A 13,359-nucleotide genomic window follows, 5' to 3' on the forward strand; every position below is an offset into this window, starting at 1 on the left:
CGCTGAATCATTAGTTTGCATTGGTTACAATTTAAATAACATGATAGACGCGCGCTACTTGCTACTTGGCACTTGTCATATCTGCTTGGTGGACGCCTTCCCTAAGGTGGACTCTAGGCTAGTGTGGGAATGTCGACATGAACTTGTCTTTTTGCTCGATGCATGAACCACAGTATACTATGCATGAACTCAACAGTCGACAGACTGGCGGAATATAACAGCGTTGCAATGCTGTGAGTTCCAGGTCATAGAGGAAGAATGGCAATGAAAGTGCTAGTCCTAGATAAAAATATCGAATAACTAAAAGCACTACTTTTTCTTCTGGTATTTTGTGTAGTAATTAAAAGATTCCCGACAAAATAACAATAATGCCCCACCAGAGTGACTAAATTCTCTTTAATCATCGTGATAGTAGTTTTTGAAATAATCATTTTTCTAACTATTAAGTCCTTTGCTTATTTCGATTTTTATATGCTGCTTTCCAATAACGATATTTAAATACTGTATTTCTAACAAAGTGTTTGTCGTAATGTGAGTTGCCTACAATTCAACACATTTTATGAAATCTGCAGTTGGTAAAATTTATTCTCCCGATAATTTTATGACAGGTACTGTCAAATTTGGTAAGTTCCTACGGCCACTAGGTGTCCTTGTGTGTAGTGTTTTGAACCAAACTGCTGCTTTTCTTCGGGAGGAGAAAGGGTCAGGGGTGAAGCTAGAATCGCATAAATAAAATAAAATAATCATGGCTTTATCAAGACTATACAGTCCCAGCCGTCGGTTGGGATCGAGAATTACAACAGTGTTCAGAAATTACAGAGAATCTTTCACCCCTCAAATAGCAAATATGGTAGGTGTTATGTCATCGGCAAATAGTCTATAATATTTGAAATGTATTTAGTCAAATCAAACTTGACAATCATTCTAACGAATTTTTGACAGTAAATTGCAGTATTAAAATATTGTTACAAATATTTTAATATGCATAAAGGACATGATTGTAAATGTAAACACTGTGCCCACTGTAAGTACAAAAATGTAAGAGTTCAAGATTTTCAGGCTGACTACAGAGTTGAACAAGACACCTTTGGAGAGCTGAAAGTGCCGGTGGATAAGTATTATGGAGCGCAAACTGTTAGATCTATTATGAATTTCCCCATTGGAGGCGAATTCGAGCGAATGCCCGTAAGTACAAATTTACCTTTTATATTATTTATAATATAAAGTTGTAATACTTTTTAAGTATAGTACTATTTGTATATACTATAGTCTATTACACCAGTGTATTGTAAGTTTGTTACCTTTTTTATTAAGTTCCTAAATGGACAACTATTTCAGTAAATAATATAAAAACATGAAGAAAAAAACTGTTATTTGTATAAATTACTACATCAATACATTACAATACAACAGTAATAAATTAATATGTGACTTTTTTAAATTCTGGTAATTAGTACATTTCACTGTACCAAGATATGTATTATAGCAGACATTTTTGACAATGAATGATTCTACTACTAGTTTCTATTTTGTATATCATATCCTTGTTTTAGTCTTTAATTATACATAGTTTTTAGGTTTCATATAACCTACATTTTTGATAAATCTCTATTTCAACTAAATTTAGATCCTAATGGTTAACCACAGACTAAATTTGTCTAACTATAGTTTATTGTCTAGTATTTCTTGGAAGCCTATTAAAGATAAGATTTAGATTGCCAGATTACCATACAGTAACTATCAATTTGAATTAGGCTCAAGAATTGACTGTAGAACAATAGATTTGCTGATATTAAGATTTTTTTATGAGGCATGAGGCAGAGGATTTTTGCTAAATGTAACCAATTTCTTTCCAAGGCTAACCATTGCTTATCACATAAAAAAGCCCTGAGGCTTTTGTATGGGATAAGTTAACATTCTCTCTTTTAAAAGAATGTGTTAATATCACTCAGTGTATCTAATAATCGATCATAGAAAGCTTTTCTTTCATTTTCATCCAGACCTTTTAAGGAGTCTACACACACAACATTTAACACTTCTTTATCAAGTATAAGTTTAACTGACACTATTATTCTCACTCATTCTTACAACTTATATTATCTTTCATTTCTCTATCAGCCAACTCCATTGATAATGTTACTTTTCCCTACATACCAAAATTTGTATCCTTCACCAACCTTGGTTAACTACAACTTGTATTATCCTTCTTTTAAGCACATGTATAAACTCCATACACTTGCATGAATCCCTATCATGTTCTACATGATTTAGCCTACACACCATGAATGCAACCAAAGTGTAATACCCCACATCTGCTAACATTTTTCTGTACAGGCCAGAATTCCTACTTAAGGACTGGCCTATATATAACACAATGTATTGTTGCTCATAATCATATTTATCCATCCAATAATGATTCAAGAGATCCAGATTTTGAAGCTAGTTCATCAGAAAAAGAATATAATTGTAATGAGGAAGACATTATATGAATGATCTGATTATGAAAACATGAGAAGAATGAGGAATATACTGACAGTCTTCAAGACAAAACATTAAAATGTGAATAAATCAAAATGCAAAACATAGACCAAGATATTTGATCGCCAGTAGGTACTGGAAAACTTCAAACCAAAATTTGATATCTATCAGAGAAATATTGCACCATTTACAAACATATTGGACAAAATTCATCAAAGTTGGGAATACTTAGAAACCTTTTCCCTTTATTATTAACTATATTAGTTTATTATTATTCGTCAAAGTTGAAAATCTTCTCTTTATTAACTATATTAGTTTATTATTAACTATAATAAATCACCCATGAAAAAACTAAAATCTTTGAGCAAGAAAATAAGGTAAACAAAAAAACAGACGAATGTTGGAAAAGATATGGTCCTAATTTAATTTTTTTTGTAATATGCTTCAATAAACTGCCAAAAGTGAAACATTACTGGTCAAGTCGGGCATATTTTTTTAATCATTTTTAAATAATATGTCTCAAAACAGATTTACATTTCTTATTTCAAAACTACACTCAGGTGCAAAAAAATCAATCCATGGGTATTATTTGCTGAAAAAAGAAAACATTTGAAGATATTAGTTTTAAATCAGGTATATATGTAAAAGTATACGATATATAAATAAATCATTTATTTATAGAGACATACGCCAAAACTCAAACATACAGGAATATTCAAAACTTTCTGAAATTAAGAAAAACATTGATAATGAATTAATATCTAGTGTTTCCCCCTCGGGCCCTTATAACAGCCAGTACACGTCTAGGCATTGAGGTAATTAACCTCTGGATATCAAATTGATCCAGAAGTTCAGCCAAGTTGTTTGGACGGGGTACTCGTGTTTGAAGACGTCTTCCCATCATATCCCATAGATGTCCTATGGGATTGAGATCGTGCCTGCAAGCTGGCCAGTTCAGCTGGCCAAAAAAATAAAATTAGGTCCAATGAAAGGAGCAAAAGGTACCACATGCTGATCTAAAATACTTGTTATGTATCATACAGCAGTCATAGAACCTCTTTCTACAATAACTAATTCAGTATGGGCTTATGAACTGATACCAGCCCAAACCATAACGGAGCCCCCCGATAACTTATTCTTTCTGCAATATTACATTGAAAATATCGCTCTCCGTGTCTTCTCCAAACCCTTTCTCGGCCGTCTGGTGACCTTAGACAAAATCTGGACTCATCTGAGAACAATACATTGCCCCAATCTGCATCACTCCAGTTTTCATGTTCTCTTGCAAAAGCAAGGCTAGCTCTGCGATGTTCTATGGATAATATTGGAGATAGTGCTGACCTTCTGAATAATAAATTAGCTTCTACAAGTCATCGCCGAACTGCCCATCTGCTTACATCCACATTTCTCACTTCGCTCAGACGATTTGCCAGTTCAAATGAAGTTAGATGCCGATTTCTCAAACATGATGAGACCAGAAATCGATCATCTCTTTCGGATGTTACCCTTCTACGACCTGATCCTGGTCTTCTTGTGAAGTTACCGGTGTCGCTAAAACGCCGAACTGCTCTTTGAACCGAAGATCGACTAACACCCAACATTTCAGCTGCATAATATTGGCTATGACCATCTTGAACTAAAGTCTCCGAGCTTGCAGCATCTGTCGGAGTTAGAGACATTTAGGAAGGATAATTAAATAAAAATATAACACGTTTTGAAAATAAAATCACTACACTAGTATGGTTGTTGAATTAAAAACAACATTCAATAAATATCTACTTGCTTCAGACCCTTTTTAACAAAAACCTTAAATACCAATTTGTTTTAAGAAATATAAAAAGCAATATTAAAAATATTATTTTATTTCTCGTATACGAGGGTACATCTAAATTTACATACGTAATTTAATGTCTCTAAAATTATACAACTTCAAATAAATAAGAAATAAGGAATGGATCGATTTTTTTGCACCTGAGTGTATATATAATAGTCCAGTTGTCAAAGACAAAAATGCCACTGAACCTCTAAAAATTATATAAACTAGCTGAATTTTGCTGAGAATGCCAATTTTGGGTCCCCAAAAAATTTGCAAAATGGGAAAATGTAGCTGAGATAATTTTGAACAAAATTTTTAATTAGAATGAACGATTCTCCCAGAAACAACGCATGAAGCGACCGACGATTTTGAATGCCAGTTATGTGTGCGAAATTAATTTTTAAATTAAATTTGTATCAACTCGACGGTAAAAATTCGATATCTATTGAACAGAGTGTTCTATCGATAAAAATCAAAATGCGTTTTAAAGGTGAAGATATAGCTTTCGTATGAAATTTTTGCATTTTGCTGAAAATGAAGTCAGTTTCTATAAAGCTGTTAAATAAATAAATGTTGTGTGACTTTTGCCATTTTTATGATTCTCATGAGATAATTAAAATGTATCACTTCCAGTGACCAGTCAGTTTGAAATTTAAATTGTTACAGCCTAATCTTCAAAACCCATAACATCAAATTTCGAATATGAGTTCTGGCAAAAAATATGAGCCACTTGAAATATGCCTAAAAAACGCTGATTTAAAATTTTCACATTACAAACGCCCTAAAACAGTTAAAATTGCTTCTTTTCGATTGCGCAAGTACGTTTTTTAAAACTACATAACTTCATCTACAAATCCACTCAATCCCGTCTTGGCGGAAGCATTTGCCGTGACGTGAGATTTCAAATGCTTCATATTGATCAAAGGACGCTCTAATCAAAACATACCGAATTTTTACCGTCGAGTTGATACAAATTTAATTTGAAAAATTGATTTTGCGCACGTAATTGGTATTCAAATACGCCTGTCGCTTCAAGCATTGTTTCTAAAAGAACGGTTCATTCTACACAAAAGTGTTAATAAACATTTTTGTTAAAAATGATCTAAGCTACACTTCTTGTTTGAAACATTTTTTTCTACGGCGTATAGATTCTTGGTAAATCGATGTTTTCCTATTTTCCCCCATCGAGGTGGAATGCTTTGTTGCATCTTTTTTAGGGTCCCAAAATTAACATTCTCAGCAAAATTCAGCTTGTTCGTTTCGTTTTTAGAGATCAAATCAAAATATAGGGAAGATAGTTGTCGTCAGTCTATTGATGAAAATATGAATAGTTTCAAAGGTAAATCGTTTTTGAAGCAATACTTGCCGATGAAATATGTCAAACGTGGAATCAAAATATGGGTTAGTTGCGACTCTTTTACTAATATGATATGAATTTGTATACTGGATTTGAACCTGCCAAACAAGTTGAAACAGTAGGTGAAAGCTTTGCGTTTAAGTATTTAAAGAATAAAACCATCCAGTGTAGTATTATTTTTTGGCACATATTTTACCTCTGTCAACTTTTTCAAAGATATAAAATTTACCGCTCGCGGAACTTGCAATAAAAATAGGAAGATGTTCCTAAGCATCGTAATTAGCAAACTATAGAGAGGCGATTTTGTATTTGTATCGTAATATTTACTAAATATGATGCAAAAGAGGTTATATTCATGAGAAATTATCACCCAAATAATGTCGAGATGGTATAATGCAAACAAAAGTCTGGTGAAAAGATTATGTATTTCCTTTTACCAAAACTTTATAGGAATAGATCCAGCCGATCAAAAACCACTGTATATGAATTGGAAAGGAAATCGTCCAAGTGGTGGAAGAAAATATTCTATAGATTGGTAATGTTAGTAGTTGTAAATAGGTGGATAATAATAGAAAAGCAATGAGTTTATTAACTTTTTAGCTTTAAGAAATGGCTAAATATGGTAAAAAACTAACAAAAAAGACATGCAAACGATGAACTTCGGGAAGATTTCAAAAACAAGCAAGCAATTAGGTGATGCTGATGGTCATTTACCCATTATAGAATTTGGAAAACGGTGCGCAAAAAGAAAAGAAAGACAAAATAGATGTGTTGTATGTATAAGATTGTTACAGTTTCGCATCTGTATATAAACATTGTTAAAATATTAACAGACAGATATATAAACATTTTGTTAGTTTTGATTCTCCCCGCATAGTTAGCCAAGATTTCGCTTACAAACACCCAGACATTGTCCAACAATAGACGGTTGTAAAGTTGCAAACAAAAGACTGCTCTTTCATACATTGTTGTTAACAATGAAGCCTAAAAAAAGGGGTGTATTTCGTTAAAGTTACAGATCGCTTGGGTAATTATCGCCCACACGTAGCGCCACCTTTTAAAAAACAGTTCGTTAACCAACACCTTTCTGAGGCAGAGTCGTTCCATCGGCCGAACAAGACAGTCGTGTCTTAGTTAGGGGTGGCGGCCGCTCCACCATCATCAATACTATTGTGGTTGATATATGTCCAAGAAGACATAGTTTTTGATAGCTATTTTTCTATTGGGGTAAGGTACAACCTATACAATTTGTTACCAAAATTATTTGCTACTATATCGAGTATCGTTTACTGGCATATGCATTTTGTTGCTGTTATATTTAAAAACGTTTATTTGCTACAAATTTATGTTTTTCTGTGCTGAACTCTATTAAATCTTCTGCCGGGAATTGAGACATTTTAACCTTTATTTGGAACATTTAACTTGAATTATTAACAGAACATTTTACGTTTATTTAAACACGTATTTACGGTATTGTGTGATAATTGTAGTTTTGTGTTACCTTTTGTATCTCTATATACGCAGTGACAAGAAGTGTTACACCCAGAAGAAATAATTTCTTGAACTCACATGGTAGATCTACATCAAGAATGAAACGATAACGTCAAGAATTTTTATTAACAAGTAACAAAAAAAAAATAATGTGTTTGGCGACCCCGTAGCTGAATACACTTTTGTATACGTCTAGGCATTGACAAAATGAGATGATCGATGTCTGCTTGTGGCACCTCGTTCCAAGCAGCTTGAACTTCATGTATTAACTGTGCCATAGTCTGTGGAGGATGGTGCAAAGCTTCTTGGAGAAAGTCCATAGTTTGACTAGGAATATGGGGACGCGCGTTGTCTTTCTGAAAAAGGACGTCTCGACGGCCGTCGAGATAAGGCAGTATAGTGGTTTGTAAGATGTCATCAACATAACGCGCAGCTATCATATTGCCTCCAATAAACACAAGTGGTGATCGGCTACCATAGGCAATAGCCCCTCAAACCATTACTCCAACTGTCATGTGTACATGCCTCTTAACAGCGAACCCAATATCTCGTCGCTCTCCACGGCGGCGTCTTACCATCCTACGACCATCATGCATTCCTAAACAGAATCGTGATTCATCGCTGAATGCTACATTACGCCATTCTGCCACCCAATGCTGCCGTTCTCTGCACCAATTCAAACGTTGATGACAGTGGTCAGCAGTCAAAGGAAGCACTAGTCGTGGGCGGAATGAAACCAGTTCAAAGGCTCGAATACGACGGTATAGTGTACGTATACTAACAGGTCTACCTATTACTCCAATTGGTCAGCAATTTGACGTGTAGCAACAAAACGGTCTGGCAGAGCTAGTAATCTAAAGCGCCTATTTTGACGCTCTGTGGTACACCTCGGTTGACCAGTTGATTTTCTTCGTGTTCCTCTACCTACGTTTGTCCACACACGACATACACGCATAACCGTCATCGCCGTACAATTAACACGACGGCCAATTTCGCGATACGACAAACCCATATCTCTATACGCAATAATTTTACCCCTGTCACAATCGCTAACATGGTGGTAATTTTGGTGTCGTCGAACTCGAGGCATTTTCTTACACTGAATACAATTAGACTGACGAATAATAACTAAAAATTTCTATACGAACCGGTTTTCACAAATTGGTCTCTTCACAAAAAAAAAATTAAAGATAAAACTTTATTTTTACAGAAAAGAAAAGATAAAACATTGGTATTGTTATCATAGCATGTTTTAAATATATTCATTCTGTTCCAAAAAAATTAAGTTCAAAAAATTATTCCTTCTGGGTGTAACACTTCTAATGTCACTGAGTATATATATATATATATATATATATATATATATATATATATATATATATATATATATATATATATATATATATTTATATTTATATAATGTTATTTGTCTTATATACAAAATTCTACTATTACTTTACATAGATATATCTGCTGTGAAAGTCATTGCGACTGGCCTTTCTTGCCGTATCATATTTTAGCATGCTCCTGTTATGATTTTGAAGACAAGCGGTTTGTGCTATATAGATATCCAAAGTTCGTCTCATAATATTTAGTTTTCGAAAACAGCTGTGTTTTTACGATAATTCGCTCACCTTTTTTAAAACAATCTGGGTTTTGAATAACTACTGGTTATTTGTATCTTTATCACGAATATTTTAATTTGTAAATATTAGGGATTTATATAATCTTCTGTATGTGTATATAATTTGTTTATTGATTTTATTTTTTAAATAGTTTCATATAGTGTTCTTGGTTTTATTTATTAATGGTAATACACATTCTCCATAGCGAAAAGGAGATAACAACGAGCTCTAAATTAAACATAGACATTTTCCTCCCTTTCTGATGGTCTCGATTATTATATAGAGGTCATCATCGTATGTGCACAACGCAACAAACATATCCCTTTGCAAATTTTGTTTTACTCCGTACCGTACATGGGTTACATATTTATAAAAATAGTGTTATTTTTTGTAATATAGCAATGAAACTAGATTTTTTTGTTATTATTAACATTCTGAAATAAAATAAGAATGTCATTATTATATCTTCGTAATGTGTGTGTTTAGTGTGTGACCCTGGTTTAGACCAATTGGCCAGCTCAAAATTTTATTAAAATTATCATTTCCATAGATACGATCTCCTAGCTTTAGCTAAGATGCATTATATTTTAATAAATACTAATAATAACTAATACTAAATGCTAAAACTAAATCCTAATAGTAACTATATGTAAATATATTTTTTTCCACAGCCGTAATAAAGTTTTCTGTTCAATATTTTTCTTAATATAATATACTACTGGGACAAAAATAACCCACCCAAAGGTACCATTGGTGCTTTTAGGTTTCTCTGTAAATTCGTGAAATAGTATAAATCAAAAATATATGTACTTATATACGGTAATTAGAAGTTTGACACAATAAAAATTTCAATTTCAATGTGCTGAAAATTATTTTAACATTGTAGAATGGACTACCAAAGCTCTGACGTTACAATCGGCGTGGCTTTTAAAAACATTTTCAAAAATTTCCAGTTTGTTTGTATTTGTCCCTTGAAAAGTTGGAAATATTGGTTTTTTTAATTGTTTGAAGAACAAATAAGTACTTTTGGTTATGAACATTCATTCTGTGCGTTTGGTATTCGTTAATTTGTGAGATAAGAATATCAAAGTATTAAGATATTTACTATGAATGTTCAGATTTTAAGGTTATGTCATTTTTGATTAAATTTTTAATTATTTTTTACTGTATTTCAAGGTATTTTGTTATTGTTTTTTTCGGGTTATTTCAAAATTAATCAATAAATCATTGAATATATTTACGAAGTTAAAAAATATTTAAATTAATGTTTTATTCTTTTTTGTTGTCATTGATTTTATCCTGTAAAAGACTAAAGATATTCGTTTTCTCGTAGTTTAATTTGTAAGATAACATTCTGTGGAAATCTTTTTATCAAATTGCCATAATTAGTGTTAAAAAAATGTTTTTTGAATATTATCATAGGTTTTGAGTTTATTTTTTAGGTCTGGACATATAATGGCTAGTAAACATGTGTTGAAGATATATAGTTATTACTTAATTTTTCAGTAATGACAACAAAACTACTATAAACTATTTAAACTACGAGAAAACGAATATATTTAGTATTTTATTGGATAAAATCACTACCACTTAAAAAAGAATAAGACATTAATTTAAATATTTTTAAACTTCGTAAATATATTCAATGATTTATTGATTATTTTGATAATTTTGAAATAACCCGATAAAAACAACAACAAAATACCTTGAAATACAGTAAAAAATAATTAAAAATCAAAAAATCAAAAAATGACAACCTTAAAATCCGAACATTCATAGTAAATATCTTAATACTTTGATATTCTTATCTCACAAATTCACGAACAACAAATAATACCAAACGCACATAATGAATGTTCATAACCCTTATTAAGTCCTTATTTATTTTTAAAACAATTAAAACAACCATATTTCCAACTTCTCAAGGGACAAATACACACAAATTAGAAATGTTTGGAAAGGTTTTTAAAAGTCCCGCTCATTGTGACATCAGAATTAGGCAGTCCATTCAGAAACAGGTTGAACACTTGACAAAGCATACATCCCAGGTTAAAAATATACAATTTTGGGAATAAAAAACGTTTACTTCCATATAATATACAAATGACAAAATTTTTTATGGCAATTTTTTTTAATGAATGCTAGCAATGTCTCTAACTTTTAAGCCCCTTATTTTACATGTTTTCAGTAGATATTAATAGAATAATGTCGCAGTATATTGCTAAAAGATTTAAGTATTTATCTAAGAATTATTTTAAGCATTCAACTGTGATAATGTAGTGTGCAGATATTTTGGTGATAATTGTTTTGTTATGCTTTGATGAGATTATTATAAGTTTATAAAACCAGAATAACCACATTTTCGATAAATAGAAATTATACATTTTATAGCATACATATTAGATTGCAAACTATAAATACAGTTTCATTCTCAGCAACAAATTTTATCAGTATAATGATTCAGGACGTCATGCCATTTACACAATTAGAAATACTAAATAAAAAATAAATGTTATCACCTTATCGGGTAACCCAACTAAGCTATTCAAACCTTGTCTTATGTTCGTAAACAATAACCTAACGATAAAACTTGTTTCTAGTTATAGAATGTTTTTATTCTTTTAATAAATTATTCCATTTCGATTTAGATAATTATGATTTCATGTTCAAGGTATTAAAACAATGCCAGAAGCAATTTAATTTTTATAGACTGACTCATAACATGGATTGATCATAATAAGAAAACGCAAGGATTTCTTTCGACAAAGAATATAAATTGCTCACTCATCAGTAATTGCACATACTTACAAAGATATTCTAAAATACAGTTCATTAGGTCGGAATTCTCGAAATAGTAATTATAGCAGATATTCTCATTCCACCAAGTCTGCTAACAGGTGATAATGACCAATCATGTCCAACTAAGAATGCGTACAGGGAATACTGCAGACAATAGGCTTATGGTAAATCTTCCACTTATGTTCATATAACCTTATCCCGGCTTAGATCTAATGATAAGGTTCTCGGCGTCGAATTGAAAAATTGCTGGTGCAGTGTTGGGGATTGAACCAGGTCTTCCGGCTTGGTAAGCCACTACCAAAGCTACTGCTGCCACTTCTTTTGATTTAAAGGGCACATTATGTTTTAAACATTGTAGGTGATACACAGGACCTTTGGCGCAGACCTTCGTTTACAGAGAATTTCTATCATAGGTATATTGTTATCAATTTGTATTCTTGTACTTAACCCATTATAAAGATTTTTAAGTGTTTTTATGAGAGTCTCACTGATGTTGGTTTCATATAGTGTCTTTCTTCTTGCGTTAGATCCACGAACATAAGATAAGTTTTGATAAGTATTGATTGTTTCAAGCAAAAGACGTTCTGTGTACAAGATCTTACAGTTCTGAAGCCTGACCTATAGTCGGCTTCCCTTTTCTTTAACCCATTAAGAGTGTTAATTACTGATGTGCCTCTATATTGGGGCAGCCCAATTCATTTTCTTTTTTGCTTGCAGTAACCTTGCGGTATACAGTAACATACATAATATACATACATATACTTATAAAAATAAAATAAAATTAAATAAAATTAAATAAAATTAAATAAAACTAAATAAAATTAAATAAAATTAAATAAAACTAAATAAAATTAAATAAAACTAACTAAAATTAAACAAAATTAAATAAAATCAAATAAAATTTGATAAAATTAAAAAAAAAATAAAAAATTTAATCGAATCGATTCGAATCGAATTAAATAAAATAAATTAAATTAAAAACCATCCCTCCGTGCATAGACGATAAAAAAACTATGCTTCCCTTCCTTACCATCACGTTTTTTGTTTTTTTAGATCCATTATAATGAAAATGTAAATGATGAATAAATTCTATTCATCATATGAAATTTTGAAAATTACTAAAATCATTTAACAACAATTTGAAAAGAAAAAATATTAAGATTTTTTAAAATTTAATTAAATTAAAATGTGTGGTGTTATGAGAAAAACAATATTAACAATTCAGTAATAAACAGACATAAAATTTCATTAACCCACATTTAGTAATAAGACGCTATAAGAAGTATTCACTTCTGTCGGTACTCCCTAAGTGCCACGTGCCGTTTTTTTTTATAAATTAAGTTGTGTGGGTCGCCTTCCACTCTTCCTGTGCCGGGTACCACTTACTTTCTTGTTTTTACACCAGTTGAGCATGTCGAAAAGTTTTTCTGGTCCGTTTTTAATGAATTCTGGTGGAATTAATATGATAATATGTCAATAATTACCTAATAGAATTACCTGGTGAACAAGAGATTAAGAATATAATAAAGGTCTCAAATTTAACAAAAGTACAGTAGAAGTCGAAATAGTGGTAGCAATATAACAAAAGTGTATAACCTTATCAATAGAATATGGGAAGACAAAAATATGCTAAAAACTGGATCAAGGGCCTATATGTCCTATACTTAGAAAGTGGGAAAGATTGTTATGTGTGAAAATTACAGGTATCGTTCTGTTGGATACCTGTTATAAGATACTGTCCAAAGTGCTAGGAGAGATACTAAACAAATTTGCGTAAGGTAAGCTAGGCGAAT

General features: G+C 31.6%; 1 protein-coding gene across 1 annotated transcript in view; it reads left to right on the forward strand.

Moving 5' to 3' along the window:
* The first annotated feature begins 629 nt into the window (after positions 1–629).
* LOC140445316 (fumarate hydratase, mitochondrial-like) overlaps positions 630–13,359 on the forward strand; it is a 33,900-nt gene continuing 21,170 nt past the window's right edge. The window contains exons 1-2 of the mRNA XM_072537287.1: positions 630–850; positions 1,060–1,185. Coding sequence (XP_072393388.1) covers positions 746–850; positions 1,060–1,185 — 231 coding nt within the window. The 5' untranslated portion in view covers positions 630–745. The remainder of the gene's footprint in view (positions 851–1,059; positions 1,186–13,359) is intronic.

This window comes from Diabrotica undecimpunctata, chromosome 7 (assembly GCF_040954645.1).
Source record: "Diabrotica undecimpunctata isolate CICGRU chromosome 7, icDiaUnde3, whole genome shotgun sequence".
NCBI lineage: Eukaryota > Metazoa > Arthropoda > Insecta > Coleoptera > Chrysomelidae > Diabrotica > Diabrotica undecimpunctata.